At 33.8% G+C, this 15,358-nt stretch overlaps 1 protein-coding gene across 5 annotated transcripts; it reads left to right on the top strand.

Annotated features, from left to right (window-relative positions):
• The first annotated feature begins 3,865 nt into the window (after window positions 1–3,865).
• LOC122041904 (serine/threonine protein phosphatase 2A 57 kDa regulatory subunit B' theta isoform-like) lies at window positions 3,866–15,358 on the top strand. 5 transcript variants are annotated; one of them, XR_006129121.1, is made up of 5 exons: window positions 3,867–4,020; window positions 4,191–4,362; window positions 4,494–5,886; window positions 13,891–13,991; window positions 14,536–14,753. XR_006129121.1 is itself a non-coding variant. In XM_042601769.1 (5 exons), exons 3-5 carry the CDS (start codon window positions 4,690–4,692, stop codon window positions 15,033–15,035), a joined length of 1,536 nt encoding a protein of 511 aa, XP_042457703.1. In that variant the 5' UTR covers window positions 3,868–4,020; window positions 4,191–4,362; window positions 4,494–4,689; the 3' UTR covers window positions 15,036–15,358. The 5 variants fall into 5 exon arrangements, 4 of the variants coding, with proteins under 4 accessions (XP_042457704.1, XP_042457703.1, XP_042457706.1 ...); XM_042601769.1 differs by lacking the exon at window positions 13,891–13,991 and adding an exon at window positions 15,008–15,358 and having other exon boundaries at window positions 3,868–4,020; window positions 14,536–14,846; XM_042601772.1 differs by lacking the exon at window positions 13,891–13,991 and adding an exon at window positions 15,008–15,358 and having other exon boundaries at window positions 3,868–4,020; window positions 4,172–4,362; window positions 14,536–14,846.

Raw genomic sequence — 15,358 nt, 5'->3', positions numbered from 1 at the left:
TTATTTTATTTATTTATAATTTATTTTTAATTTAATTCAAATTAAATTAAAAAATTTTAAAAATGTGTAACAGCTAGTTACGGCTATTATTAAAAATAATAATAATAATTTTAATATTTTAAAATATATTTATTTAATATGATATAATTTTAAGATAATTGGACTGTGGGATGCATAAATAATGAATGTTAATGTTAAAAGAAATGTGATTGGAAGAGATATATTGTTATAATGAGTATATGACAGTAGACCTCATACTTTTTGATGAGATGATGAGTATTATAATAAGAATAGGTTATGGATACTCTTAGTTGTTATCTTTGGTCAACTCATATTCATTCTAGTTGACTCAACACCCATCAATCAACTCAGATTCAAATATATCGTTTAGTAGTTTGCAATTCTAATGAATTGAAAAACACTTTCAATCGACTCAAAGTTTATTACTTAACTCAAGTGGATAAGATTCATTCAAACAATCTAATCTTCAAATTTCAAAAAATTAGCTAGTCGACTCATAGGAGTCGTTTGCCTTGTGCTATACCCTTCAACTTCTAAAGGCACCATGAGCTTTAACCGTTGAAGTCTCCTCCCCTATCATTTTGATTAATTCACTTAATACCTCATTGACATCAAGAAAGACACATCTACAGTTTTTTTAAATGAACTCCTTCTCAATGAGATCTTAGTCAACATTAGTGACGAGATGATATAATCGCAACGAAAGAAGATGATTAAAGATCTATTGAAAATATTAAACTTGCAAAACGACATCAACATATGTGATGTCTATGGCAAAATGCTATTTCTTTTAATACGACAATGGAGGTTTGCATTATTGTGCTCAACGAGCATCTAAGTAAAGAAAAAGTGAACTTTCAATGAGAACGCCTGACTCACAAAGGAGCTCAAGTCAAATCAGACTGACTCAATCGAGTTTAGGTCAAGTAAGCTAACTCATGGCCGAACTCGAGTCAATCTCAATTCTTGTTCGTTTCACACAATAGTTGCAATTGTTAGTGTCAGCCCAAGAGCTAATAATGTGATGATTCATATGAGATTTTGTATACTTTAGTATCGACAAATGTCACCTGTAATAAAGTCGATTATAAAGTCATTCATTGAGTATGCAATGATTATGCGGAAATATGTGAGTGATGTAGACGAAATTTGTCCCTTCTATATATCGGAAGTAATGTTTGTGGACCCCTTGATTAAGTAGAACTACTAAAATGCATGACTATGTTCAAATAAATCGATATGAGATATTGACTTTAATTATTTAGTTAAGTCTACTTAGAGATCAAGAAACAATAGATTGATGAGAGAATATATGATCTATACCTTGTAAATCAATCTAAATGTCATGAACAAAAGGACTAAATTATATAATAAAATAGTCATAGACAGGTTAAGTCGATATTACAATATTTTGTAATTTGGGTAGTTATGATGTATTATTAGATGACACTCATTGCTTGTATCTCTAAAATGACAATGTTACGAAAACTGTTAGATCACACACACAGAGAGCGCATCAATTTAAAGTTTGTTTTATTTTAGTATGACTAAAATAAAGTGGACCTAATTGTTGAGTTCAAAATTTATTTCGGATCTTAAACTTATTAGATTAATGGGTTAATATAATTGGATCTTAAACATGTTGGCTTAATTGATTAATCCAATATGAGTTTGAGTTTTTCTTTTTAGTTTTATTTCAAATATGCCCAAACCAAATGAAGCCCATGTTTTATTAATGAGTTGTAATTTGGAGACCATCTTAGGTGTTAACTCTAAAAGTTAAGGTTTGTGAGATATATTTTGGAGACTCCAATTGTGCTCGTAAGACAAGCGACGGCTGTGCTCGTGTGGATACTATACATGCATGAACATATTGATCTCGCTTGGTCGGATCAACTCTTCAGCTTCGCAAAGATTCTGCACATCCAAGAGGTAACATTCCAAACCAATAATGTAATTAAAATTCGTATAGATCTCTAGTGAATTTCATTTTCACTCATGTGGATACCATTGACAGAAAGTCTCCCTCTTTGGTGAAGAGAAAAAAAGAACATCCTTTAGAAAGTCCTGATCCCTTCTTCGCTCCCTGTATAAGGTAATGATGGTACATTAAGAGTCTTTTTAGTCGATCGTCGTTGCTAGAGACCTTCACTGAAGTCTTTAACGTGGCTCGACACAACAACTGCCTAGTTAATAACTGCAAGATATGCTAACTTCCGACCTGATAAAGAGCCGACCCAATAACAATCTACCCGATAGGAGCCGATCTGACACACTTCGACCTATCGAAAGAGCTCGACCATGGATACATTAAGGAGTCAATCCATCCCCTGATCGAATCAAATGTAGCAAAATGTAATTATACTAACCTAAGGTGCTCCACAGCTTATTTCCAGGTTATGCGAAAGGAGGTAAATTACATGATCAACTTATAATTCTAGATAAAATCATGTGGCAAAAGGTGATTCGCTTGCTCCCAGCACCCCCGTCAACCCGTCCCTAGGCCAACATAGAGGAGATAAATCACGGATGACTATTAGCTATTAGTGCAAGTGGCAAGACATGAGGGGAGACATGCTTGGATACACCGAGTTTCGATCTCAAGTCCTTAATTATGTGGCAACACTACATGTGTTAACCACCGCATCGTCCCAAGAGGATATTTCAGATCAAATCAAGTAGCTAAGGGAAGAGGGACGAAGTGAAAAATTAGAGTTTATAGTGTTTTATTTAGGTTGGAATTAATCATGTAAACTAATTTAAATAGTAAGTCTATTATAATAATGTTGTAGGTGGTCAATTATAATTAAGACGCTGTGCTCGTGTGGATACTATATATGCGTGAACATATTGAGCTCGTTTGGTCGGATCAACTCTTCAGATTCGCCAAGGTTCTACGCATCTAAAAAGTAACATTCCAAACAATGATGTAATTAAAATTCGTATAGATCTTTGGTGAATTTCTTTTTCGCTCGTGTGATTCGCAAAGGTTCTACGCATCTAAAAAGTAACATTCCAAACTAACGATGTAATTAAAATTCGTATAGATCTTTGATGAATTTCTTTTTCGCTCATGTGGATATCATTTATAGAAAGCCCCCCTCTTTGGTGAAGAGGAAAAAAGAACATTCTTTAGAAAGTCCTGATCCTTTCTTTGCTCCCTATCTAAGGTAATGATGACAACATTAAGTCTTTTTAGTCGTTGCTAGAGACTTTCACCGAAGTACTTAACGTGGCTTGACCCGACAATTGCCTACTCAATAACCACAAGATGCATTAACATCCAACCTAATAAAGAGCCAAGACAATAACAACTGACTCGATAGGAACGGACTTGACGCACTCCGATCTATCAAAAAGAACTCGACCATGAATACATTAAGGAGTCAATCCATCATTTGATCAAATCAATTGTAGTAAAATATGATTACGTTCACCTAAGATGCTCCATAGCTTATTCTCAGGTTATATAAAAAGAGGTAAATTATAGGATTAACTTATAATTCCAAATCGAATCATATAGTTAGGGAAAGGAGAATGAAATGAAAAACTATAGTTTATACTATTTTATTTGGGTTGGAATGAATCATGTAAACTAATTTAAGTAGTAAGTCTATTATAATAATGTAGGTCTATTATAATAAAATGTAATCAATCTAATAATTTTTAATATTTTTAATGCATATATATAACAATTTGCATCCACTTTTCATGGTTCGTTTTGCCCGGTCCAATAGCCACACTACACATTTCGGATTTGAATTTAATGGACTTTCTTTTATCGAACCGGGTTTTTGGTGATCCGTTCCCAAATCTCAAATCCCAACCGGCTGAATTAAACTATTTGGCATTAGAAAACGAGTGAAAGGCGCAAGAATGCGAGGACAGGGGTCTTCCTCTCGCTCGCTCGCTCGCTCGCTCGTAATGGGAGGTAAGAGGTAGAGAGGCCGATCGAGAGGCGAGTGCGCGAGATCCCTCTTTCGTCTTCCAAAAAAGAAGGTATCTTTTCTCTTTGTCCCTTTCTCTCCCTCGCTCCCTTCCTCCCTCTCTGAAATTGTGGCTTTCGATATGGTAGAAGTTCGTCTTTTAATCATTTCTCCTCTTTGACTTTTGTCCTCAATGCGTCGTCGCTTTAATTCCCGCTTCAAAGCTCGACCTTGACCTCTCAGGATCCCGCAGATCATTTTGATCCTGTTCGGGCAGCCCATCAAATTTGGGAGCGGGGAGTGCAAATATGCGCTGCTGATTGAGTGGAGCTTTGGGATCGATCTCGGTGCTACCGGCGCTTTTTTTTTTTTTTTTTTTGGCAGAGATAACGACCAGCTGGAACAGGTTTTTTTGGTGCGTTTTTCTTTTCTTTTTTTCCTTTTGTTTTGATCTGCTCTAGATAGGATCTTTGCTTGTGTGATTGCTCCTTTTGATTATCGATGTTCCTGCAATTTGCTTTAAGTGAAAAAGGTTTTTTTTCTCAGGATTGTGGAACTTGTCTAGGAATTTCTCAAACATCTCACTAGATATCAAATGGAAAAGGCAAAGGACGAACTATGAGGCTAAAGGCAGTTTCTGCAGGCTCAGACAACCATTATTTATAAGACCTCTGCCATTGAAGATACATCTTTAAGACCTCAGACTCTTGTTTTTTTCCTCCTTAATATCTCTCCATCAAGCATGATTAAGCAGATACTAAACCGGCTCCCACGGAAACCGTCAAAAGCATCTGATAATTCAGTTGGTGGACCCATTCCTCCATCTTCTTCTTCAAGCAGCTCTAGGAGTGGAGATTTGCAAGGCAGTAGGATCACTAGTCTTAACAGTCAGGCCCCTCCCGGTTCAAATCCTGGGCTAAATCATCTAAACAAATATTCTCCAACAATTAATTCGAGATTGAATGGAAGCTATGTCCCAGTATATGAAGCTTTGCCAAGTTTTAAGGATGTTCAACATTCTGAGAGGCAGAATTTGTTCATCAGAAAGTTGGACTTGTGTTGTGATGTATTTGATTTCACTGACCCAACAAAGAACTTGAAAGAGAAAGACATAAAACGACAGACTTTATTGGAACTTGTCGACTATGTGACTTCAGCAAGTGGCAAATTTCCAGAAAATGTCATGGAAGAGACAACCAAGATGGTATCTCTCAACTTGTTCAGAAACCTAACTATTCCACCTCGAGAGCACATGGTTTTGGAAAAAATTGATGCAGAAGAGGAAGAACCTGTAATGGATCCAGCATGGACTCATTTGCAGATTGTTTATGAGTTTTTTCTACGGTTTGTTGCATCGCCAGAGACTGATGCTAAGTTGGCAAAAAGGTATATAGATCATTCCTTTGTTCTTAGGCTCCTTGACCTATTTGATTCTGAAGATCCTAGAGAGAGGGAGTACTTAAAGACAATACTTCACCGTATCTATGGAAAATTTATGGTCCATCGACCCTTCATCAGAAAAGCTATAAACAATATATTTTATCGGTTTATCTTTGAGACGGAGAAACACAATGGGATCGCTGAGCTATTGGAGATTTTGGGCAGCATCATCAGTGGGTTTGCATTACCATTAAAAGAAGAACATAAATTATTCCTTGTAAGGGCCCTGATCCCACTTCACAAACCAAGGTGCATCGCAATGTACCATCAGCAGTTATCCTATTGCGTAACTCAATTTATTGAGAAGGATTGCAAACTTGCTGATACTGTTATAAGGGGCTTATTGAAATACTGGCCTATTACAAACAGTACAAAAGAAGTCATGTTCTTGGGAGAGTTAGAAGAGGTCCTGGAAGCAACACAGCCTGCAGATTTTCAACGTTGTATGGTTCCACTGTTTCACAAGATTTCTCGATGTTTGAACAGTTCTCATTTTCAGGTAGCAATTCCCTCAATTCAATTCTAAATTTGTCATGTTACGTCCTGGACAGATTCATTTATAATTCTGTGCTTCTGAAAATTTCTGCTGCAACTTTTGTTTCACCATTTATTTTTCAGGCTTTGTAATGGCAATTAGCTTTTAGTAAACATAGACCTTTTAATCCTTGTAGATTCTTCTAGGTTGTCATCATGTCACACTATCACATGTGTAAGTTCATCCATATCAAATAAGTGAACTTCATTAGATAAGAAATGTGCCTGCCAGCAAAAGAGATCCCTCGGTTGAAAAACCATTTTATTGTTAAACTAGATCAATGTTCTTACGATAATAATATTACATAAAGAATGTTTTCATACTATCTGTTGGTAAGTAGTTAAACTGCAGTATGTAAATATATCATGACAGTGAAGTCTCTCACTAGAGTGTCACCTAATTGGAAGCGCAAATTTCCTTTCATATTGAAAATTGTTAACCTCATATATAACTTTTGAAGGTCAAAGAAGGGTAAACTATTTTATCTTGTCATAAAAACGTGTCTTTGAATCAATCTATCTGCTTTTATAAAGGGTTGCTGCTGCTCGTTACTAAAATCTATGATTGAAGACTTGTGGAAATGCACCATATTGTCCTTTTTTTGTTAATTAGTCCATGTTACATTTACTCCACGGTTGAATTAACTATCCACAAAGAATTTGCTTAGTACCTCATTTTCATCTCTTGTAGAATATCTCAAAAGATACTAAATTGCAAATAATAGTGTTTACAAGAAGTCAGAATAGATAGTTTGATAATTTTTGTGACTAAATTAATGGTTGTGTGGATGCATCAATGATTTCAACTTATATCCATACACATTGAGGTAGTGTATACAAAGACATGTTATTGATCAATGTGGCTTTAGGCACACCTTTGTTTCCCTTGAATAAATTGGTCACCATGCTTTTAATGCATATATTGACCTTGGACATGCATATAACTATTGTTTGGTAACGTTGTAATTTCTCTTTGTTTTATTATTTAAAAATTGAAATTTGTTCAAGGATTTTTTCCCTACTAGGCACAAGGATAAACAATGAACTTCACATGGATAACTGCTCTAAGTGACTACTCAAGGGTTAAATTGTTGATAATCCAAGTTGAAACAGCATCTATGTTAGTACACGGGCAAGCTTTTTATCATTGCAAATGCATTAGGCACAACTAGGCGTCTATAGATTATAGGGTTTTCCTGCATGATATAGACCATTGATAGTCACAAAAACGTATGATCTGGGCTATAAACAAGTTAAGTTTAGTCAAGTCGAGTTCAACCATATTCAAGCTTGTTTATTAAAAGATAGTAGCAAGCTCGAGTCAGGCTCTAAGTTATGTAGCACATTGGATGGATAATGATGTGATCCTCACCCAGAGGAAAGTTGTCGATTCCCATCCAGAGAAACAGAAATTATAGATTGTATTAACTCAAAACTTGATCAATACATGGGATCCTAACTCTTTTTTATAGTTTGAGGACACGGCCTATTCTTTATAAAATAATATACTTTTCTAACAAAATTCTAATTTTTCTAATAAAAACCTAACATACTTTTCTAAAAAAAATAAACAACTTTTTTTTAAAAGTTCAAATTAATTATAAAAATTAATGACTCAAACAACTTTTACTAAATTAAATTCTTGGCTGTGTTATTCTCCATAATCGAAAAGAATTTGGCTCCGTGAAGTGGGAAGGTGGAATAATTGTGAAGTGAAGGTGCCTTTTTTGGCTGAATCATATGATTGTGGTTTATTTCTTCAAACATTATCTTTTTAATGTCAATATGTTTTCTTTTGTTGAGTGGGAAGGTAGAATAGTTGTGAAGTGGAGGTGCCTTTTTAGCTGAATATGACGGTTGTTGGTTTATTTATTTAATCATTGCCTTTTTTATGTCAATATGGTTCTCTGTTTGCATTACTAAGTTTAGTCATATTGCAAAGGGCATTTTTATGTTTGTTTATCAAAAAAGTTCTTCGAGCTTGATTCAAGCTCTAGCATAGTTCATTTACATACCCATATGTTTAGTTTAGTAAAGGCAGACTATGAGTTAATATATGAAATTTGAAACATTTTATGAAATATGAATTTACTAAACTTGTTATGAATAATTTAATTTAAATAAATTCATGTTAATTTATTAATAGACTTGTTTGTGAGTTTGAATCATATGAATTAAGAATAGTTATTAACTTTTATCTAGCCTACATTATTTTTAATAGTTAAACAATGTTTTCTATAAAGTAAATTTTTATGGATGTACTTTTTCTCAAACAATAACAATGGCCAAGCCTTATCCTATTAAATGGGGATAACTATATGGGTCCTCCTACACCATTGAGCTTTATCCCCTATTATATCACCATCTATATTTAAATAAATTTATTAGATTTTATCGTTGCTAACTAAGATTTTTTTTATCTTCTTCCTCATTTAATGTGTGTATTTGTCATAGTTTCACATTGCCTAATTGGAGTATTTATTTGTCGTTTAAGTACTTTTAAACACGTCTCTTAGAGTTTTCTATTAATAGGAGCAACCCTAATTTTCTCTTTAATATTTTAATTTCTTATTTGTCCATCTCATGCATCCGCCGCATATCTATCTTAATATTCTCGTCTCTGCGACTCTCATTTTCTACATGTGAGCTCAAATCATAGCCCAACATTTAATTTCATACGATATAGTATGTCTAATTGTCGTTTTGTAGAACTTCCCTTTAAATTTTACAGATACCTAACAATCACTAAGAACACCTAACACTCTCCTCCATTTCAATCATCTTACTTATTTTCTGTGTAAGACATTTCTCTCAACCCTCTATCTTTTTGTAAAAATGATTTTAAATACTTAAACCTCTAAGTAATTCATCATCTTCTATCGTAACAATTTCCTTACTATGTTTAATGTTATTAAATTTAAATTTTATATACTATATTTTTACTCTTCTAAGCCTAAAACCTTTTATTTACATTGTTTTCTACTAAGATTCAAGTTTAACATTTAATTCTTCACGTGTCTCATCTACCAAAATATCATGTGGAATGGTAATGTGTCTTTGATGTGTCTAATGAGTTCGTTCATGATTAGGATAAAAAGATAGATACTTAAAGATGATTCTTGATGTAATACTATCTTTATAGAAAACACTTTGGTTAATTTACCTAAAGTGTTCACTCTTATCATTACATCCTTATACATATCCTTAATTGTTTCAATATGCACTACACTAATACCTTTCTTTTCTATAATTCTCTATATAATTTTAAGACTCTATTACAAGTTTTTTTTACATCAACGAATACCTTGTATAAGTCTTACTTTTTTTCTCTATACTTTTCAATTAGTCGTCTTGAAGATATATAGCTTTTATTATCAACCTCTTAAGGATGAATCCAATTTGATTTTCGATCACCCTCTTTTGTTTTTATAAAAGGGAATTAGAGTACATACCCTCCATTAAAAAGATATGTTTTTTCGTTTTCAATATGAGGTTGAATAACTTGATAAATCATTCAATATTTATTTTTCTAGGCACTTTTATACCTTTATTGAAATATCATCTGGTTCAGTTACTTTTCCATTTTGTATCCCATTTAAAAGTATATTCTATTTTTGAAGTTTGAATTCTCAAATAAAAATTTAAATTTCTATACTCTTTTGACCTACTTAAGTTAGTACCTAAATCTTCATTAAAAATTTGATGAAAATATTTCTTTCGTCATTCTTTTATTTTTTTCACCATTCACTAGTATCATATTGCATTCATCTTTAATTCATTTTATTTAGATAAACTCCTTTCTTGATTTAGCTATTCTATAGATGCCCCTTTCTTTTGTATCCAACCGTTGATATAAGCATTCAAAAGTTTCATTCTTAGATTCACTCATTGCTTTCTTGATCTCTTTCTTGGCTGTTGCATACTTTTTTTTTAAAAAAAAAATATTCTTATAAGTGTACAATAACTTATAGGTTGTTCATTTTTTTCGTTACTTTCTTCTCTACTTTCTTGTTTTACAACCAAGATTCTTTATTTGATGGTGCACATTTTTTCGACTTACTAAGTATGCTCTTAGTCACCATTATTAAATTTAATGACATCTTATCCGATGCCATATTCAAGTTGCCCAGTATTTCTTCTAATACTTACTCTTATCCTCTCCTTAGAGATATCTTGTTTCTCATCCTTTAACTTCTACCACTTGATTCCTATGCTTGAGGTGCATATCTAATACTACAAAACTATATTGGATAATTAAGTTTTCTTTTAGGATGACCTTGCAATCTCTATAAATTTTTTTATCCTTTTTCCTATCCATAAGAGGAACCATGCGAATCCATTAATAGAGAAATACTACATCCTATACATATAGCACCATGAGTAAGAACCATGTGAGACTAAACTCATATAACAATCAATTAATAATTCTATCAATTCTAATTGAAACAAGTGTCTGTCTAAGAATTTTTTAAAAATAGCCCTGTAATTTCAGCAGATGGGTGCCTCTATGAGGCATCACCTACTACTAATAGACTTTGAACTAAATTATAAACATTCTTAATAAAATCACTAAACCAATTCAGTTATATTCTCTTTCTAGGTGAAGTTCTCCCATGAACAAGCAATAATAGATTGAACCAATAGGTCCTGATTCAAGATAACTACATAGGTGGTATATTTATAGGATCAACTGGAACTCTGTAAAATTGGTTAATCCATAGGATTTGTGTCGCCCAAGAGATCTGAGTACTAGGAATCTTTCCAAATGCGATTCAGTATACATTATATATCTTGAAACCAAAGAATTTTGGGGTGGCTTTGTGGGATGGAATTAACTGATAAAGAGCAATAATGTCGCAAAGACCCATTATGGTACAATGAAGTTGTAATTCACTCTGTCATTGCAGATGCCACATTTGATTGTTTGATCATTTTTTGCATTTTAAAAACACAATTTTGAATATTTCTCCCTTCTCTTTTTAGTCAAATGTTAATTGCAATGATTAAATACTGAAGGCATTTTATATGTATTGCCTAGACCTTTGTATACTTGGATTAGCTGGTAATGACGCTGGTTGCAACAACTCACAATCTAACTGATAACTTTGTCAAATCTGCAGACAGGAGAGACAAAGGAGAATGAATTAACCTATGCATAGAGGGGATGAATGACAACAATATAGTTTATCAGGATGGTTAATATGGCAATTTGTTCATTTTGCTTTCTATCTGCCAACTTTCTACCCAAGTGAACAAGGTTATTAACAGAAGCTTTGCATTATCCCCTATGTCTATCTTCTCTATTAATCAGGGAATAAATTTGTAAACTTTCTTCCTCAATTAAATTTCTATCTTCCTATCCCTATCTATCTCCCTTTGTTTCTGGTAAAGAAGGACCACATGTTGAATCCTCATCTCATTTGGCAGAAGCAGACATTCTATTGACCACACTTATTTGCTCTGCTATGGCTGCCCTAAAATGGAGCATACTCGTTGCCTTTATAAATTATTTCACCTATATTATTGAAGGCAGTTTAGATGTGATCTATGGCCCTTTAGCACCTAGGAATGCTTAGTAATGATGCTGGCTGGGACAAGTTGAAATCCAACTAACTAATAAGTGTTCCTTTTAAGGGATATCTTTTTTTTTTTCTAACTTCAGCAATTGATGTTTATATCAGTTGATCTAGTCATCTATATTCACTAAAATTGAACTTGAAATGCCAGTTTGTTGATGAAATTTTCAATGAATTAGCATACAAAGTTTGATACAGTGTTTCTGCCTTCTTATATTAGTTCTAATTTTTATCCTCTATTGATTCTTTTTAATGTTAGTGTGCCATAGTAGTCTCTTTGATGTATTTTAACCTTATGATCAAGGAAATCAGTGAACAATAGATAATTCTGGTAAAGCATATCAAACTTCAGAAAAGATATTGAAGTTTAGTTGAGTAAATCGATCTGAGCGGTGTTTGTTTTCTTATTTAACCATCAAAAATAGTATGGCCTTTATTTTATTTTTTGGTTTTACATAATACTACTAAATTGTCCTCCAATTTTATATAAAATTTTCACTGTCATCAATTAATGCACAACATGATTGATCATTTTTGGGCTTTTAAAACTTGGAAACGTGAGTTCGAACCAGGCGTCATGAGTGCACCTAAATATTGCTAAGTTGACTTTTGAGGATAAATTACTAATACGTAGACTATGCATTAAGGAGTCTAGTGATATAGGTTAGGGAATTTAACATTAACTCTATTTTCCCATCCACATCTACTATGTCCCATTTGCTTTTTGATTATGATGATTTCATAATTCCATTGTTTGTGAACTTAGGTAATGTTTGGCAGGATGAAATGGAGTGGGCCCAAAATGAAGTGGAACGGTCCATTCCATTCCTTTGCTTGGCTATACTAATTGAATTGTATAAAAAATAGAATGATAATGTATGTTTACTCTAGATCATTCAATTCCTTGGTCATATTAATTGAATTGTATAAAAAAGTGAATGATAAACTATGTTTAACTTATTTGGTTCTTCTAATTCTTCTGGCCAATTTAACTTTCTTTGTTTGGTCTGCTCAACTACCTTAGTTGGTTTGGCTAGCATAACTAGCCCAGCCAACTTGATTCTTTTGGCCTGCCTCGCTTATCTCACTCCAATCATCCAACCCACCCTCTTTAACTATAGAACTGAATCATTTCCTTGTATCTGGAAAAACTTCCAGATTAATAGGAATGAGATCTGAATGAATCATCACTTCATTCCCTCCATTCCACATCTTAAACATGGAACCATTTTTTTTTAATTACCATTTCACTCTAAATTACCCATTGCAACATTGGAATGGAATGGTGCAAGGAATGAACCATTCCCTTTCTATTTCATTCCACCCTACCAAATATCACCTTACTGAATTTGCTGCCTGACATTAAAGCTTCTTTATCTGGTTATTTCCTTTGTTTGTAATGTTAAACATGCTCATGTCCCCCTTTCTCTGTTGCACCCTCATATTGTTTGTAATAATCAAGAGTGGGGTTATCTTTCATGTTGCCTGTCTGATCCAAAAATTTAGTTAGTCAAAGCTGTGAGTTTGTTGTTCTAACTGGGTTGCTGCATTAAAGTCATTTTTTAAAAACAACCTTCCTGTCTCAAATATTCCTCGTGTATTTGTCACACCTTTTCTGCATTCGACATCTAGAATCATAGAATTGAACCAAGTGTATCCTATTGGTACAGAATAGCTGGACTCTGTTGCTTTTGGTCTCACTCCTTTGATTTCCATGCGCTTGCTCATTGGTTGGAACTTGGAAGTTCCAAATTCTGTTATTAAGTAGGTCCACAAGCTACCCATATGATTTAATAGAGATGTATACCACAGTATTTCAAAAATCTTCTTGTCCAAGTAAATCACCTGCAAGTGTTTCTTAGTTTCTGAAGATTAGTACCATCCCAAGGCTAAAGCACAAATAAATGATGCACTGTAATTTTTTCAGTTTTACTTCTGAAGATTGGATACTTGGCATGGCATAGCCATGTTTTAGGTGTCAGTTTATCATCATGAAAGAAGACACGTTCTAAGTTTCAATGTTCAGTTTTGAGGAATCTATGTTGTTACTCATGGAAGTTGGCTTTGTTGTGGATGATTGAACTTCTTTTGTGGATCTTTCATATCTCTGCATTTTGTCGGGTATCTGCACTGTCAATGTCATAAGTGTCCATATATATCCTCTAGTTTGGATCATACTGTTTCTCTTGCACATGGAATTTGTTGCGTATTTACAATATATATTATATGAAATGTCACTGAGTCAGATACTATTGCTACATGAAATCTTTGGTTGCTACTCAACTAATTGATATTGCTCTTACAAAACAGTTTATATTTAGAAAGGCTTGCATTTGTTTTGTTTATGATAAATCTCAAATGCTGATGATTTTTTAATCATTTGGAGGGATCAGTGGAAGGGGCAGCATTTGAAGTTTCAAATTCAACTTGTGTAAATGCTTGAATTGTGCAGATCTTTATAGTGAATTTGATCCATATCCATTCTTAAGTTAACGTAAGTATGCATCACAATGGATTGCTATTGGCATGCATTGGCCAATTCTGTTCATTGCCCAATTCTTGCAACTATGAAATTGATTGACATGCCTATCGTCATAGATCAGCAAGCATCCAATTTTTTGGTTTTGATATAGAAAATCTGAAGCAACTGTTACTTATTTCTGTGTTGAATTGCTATTTCCTAGCTTATTTTCTCAACGGAGATGCATCAAGTACCAATAGATTTGGCGATTCTAGCTTCTGCATTTATCTTGCTCTGTACTTCATCAAGCCAATGATTGGACCTAAAAGATGCAATGTGTTATTCAAGAATGATTGATCTTTTTAACAACTCTTTGAGAATGATGGATCTTTTTCATAAAGTTCTTTTTGTTCCATCAGCATATCTGCCTTGCCTAGCTTTTGGTAGATTGATTTCTGCTTGCAATTTGCCGTAGGTACAATCTTATAAAATAGTTGAACAAAGTTTGGCGGGATATATATTTTTTTTCACCTGATTTTAATCCAATACCTTTTATATAATCTTCTGTTGTTTTTAGGTGGCAGAAAGAGCATTGTTCCTTTGGAATAATGATCACATCGAGAACTTGATCAAACAAAATAGCAAGGTCATACTGCCCATCATCTTTCCTGCATTGGAGAGAAACTCAAAGAGACACTGGAATCAAGCTGTTCAAAGTCTCACCCTCAACATTCGCAAGATTTTCTCTGATCATGATCCTGATCTAGTAGCCGAGTGCTTGAAGAAGTTTGAGGAGGATGAAGCGAAAAACAAGGAAATTATTTCAAAACGCGAAGACACATGGAAGCGCCTTGAAGCTGTTGCTGCTTCAAATGCTGCAAAGAAGGGGTAATCCCTCCCCGCATTGTACAACATCAAATTTCCTCTAGTCGATATCATTCTTATGTGGTAGCTCAGCATACTTACTCAAACATGGTTATGAATCTTGATATTGATGTCCACGATTGTTAGCTCACCCAACTACTTCCTGATTTTCTCGTTTTGCCCAGTCCTTCGGGATCTAAAGTACAGGGTTAAACTGTTCATAAGAGGCATTGGAGAAAGAGGGGAAAAAAAAAAGATGCAGCAGTGTCTGAAATGTAGAATCTGGGAGTCAATTGTTACTGGAGGAAGAGCCGGAACGATTAAATTTGAGGGTGATGTTATGCAAATTTGCAGGGGACTATTTTATCACTTGCTTTCTTCTGCGTCGGTCACTTGTTTAGTGATTTTATTTAAGCAGTTTTTATTTCTTGTGAATGGAACGAGGTTTACGGTTCTCGAATGAATTTGATACCATATTATTTTCTGTGGTTATGTAGCATGCTTAACTCATGATTGGATTTAAGGTTGCTCTACTA

The sequence above is a fragment of the Zingiber officinale genome, chromosome 2A (assembly GCF_018446385.1).
Source record: "Zingiber officinale cultivar Zhangliang chromosome 2A, Zo_v1.1, whole genome shotgun sequence".
Lineage (NCBI taxonomy): Eukaryota > Viridiplantae > Streptophyta > Magnoliopsida > Zingiberales > Zingiberaceae > Zingiber > Zingiber officinale.
This window is presented reverse-complemented; position numbering and strand designations above follow the sequence as displayed.

What these genes read in the sequence shown, in the direction of transcription:
- LOC122041904 (XM_042601770.1), top strand. Translation starts at nt 4,690, where the DNA reads ATGATTAAGCAGATACTAAACCGGCTCCCACGGAAACCGTCAAAAGCA. An exon ending in TGAACAGTTCTCATTTTCAG is followed by an intron (nt 5,887 to 14,535) that starts GTAGCAATTCCC and finishes TGTTGTTTTTAG; the next exon opens with GTGGCAGAAAGAGCATTGTT. An exon ending in TCAAATGCTGCAAAGAAGGG is followed by an intron (nt 14,847 to 15,007) that starts GTAATCCCTCCC and finishes CGTTTTGCCCAG; the next exon opens with TCCTTCGGGATCTAAAGTAC.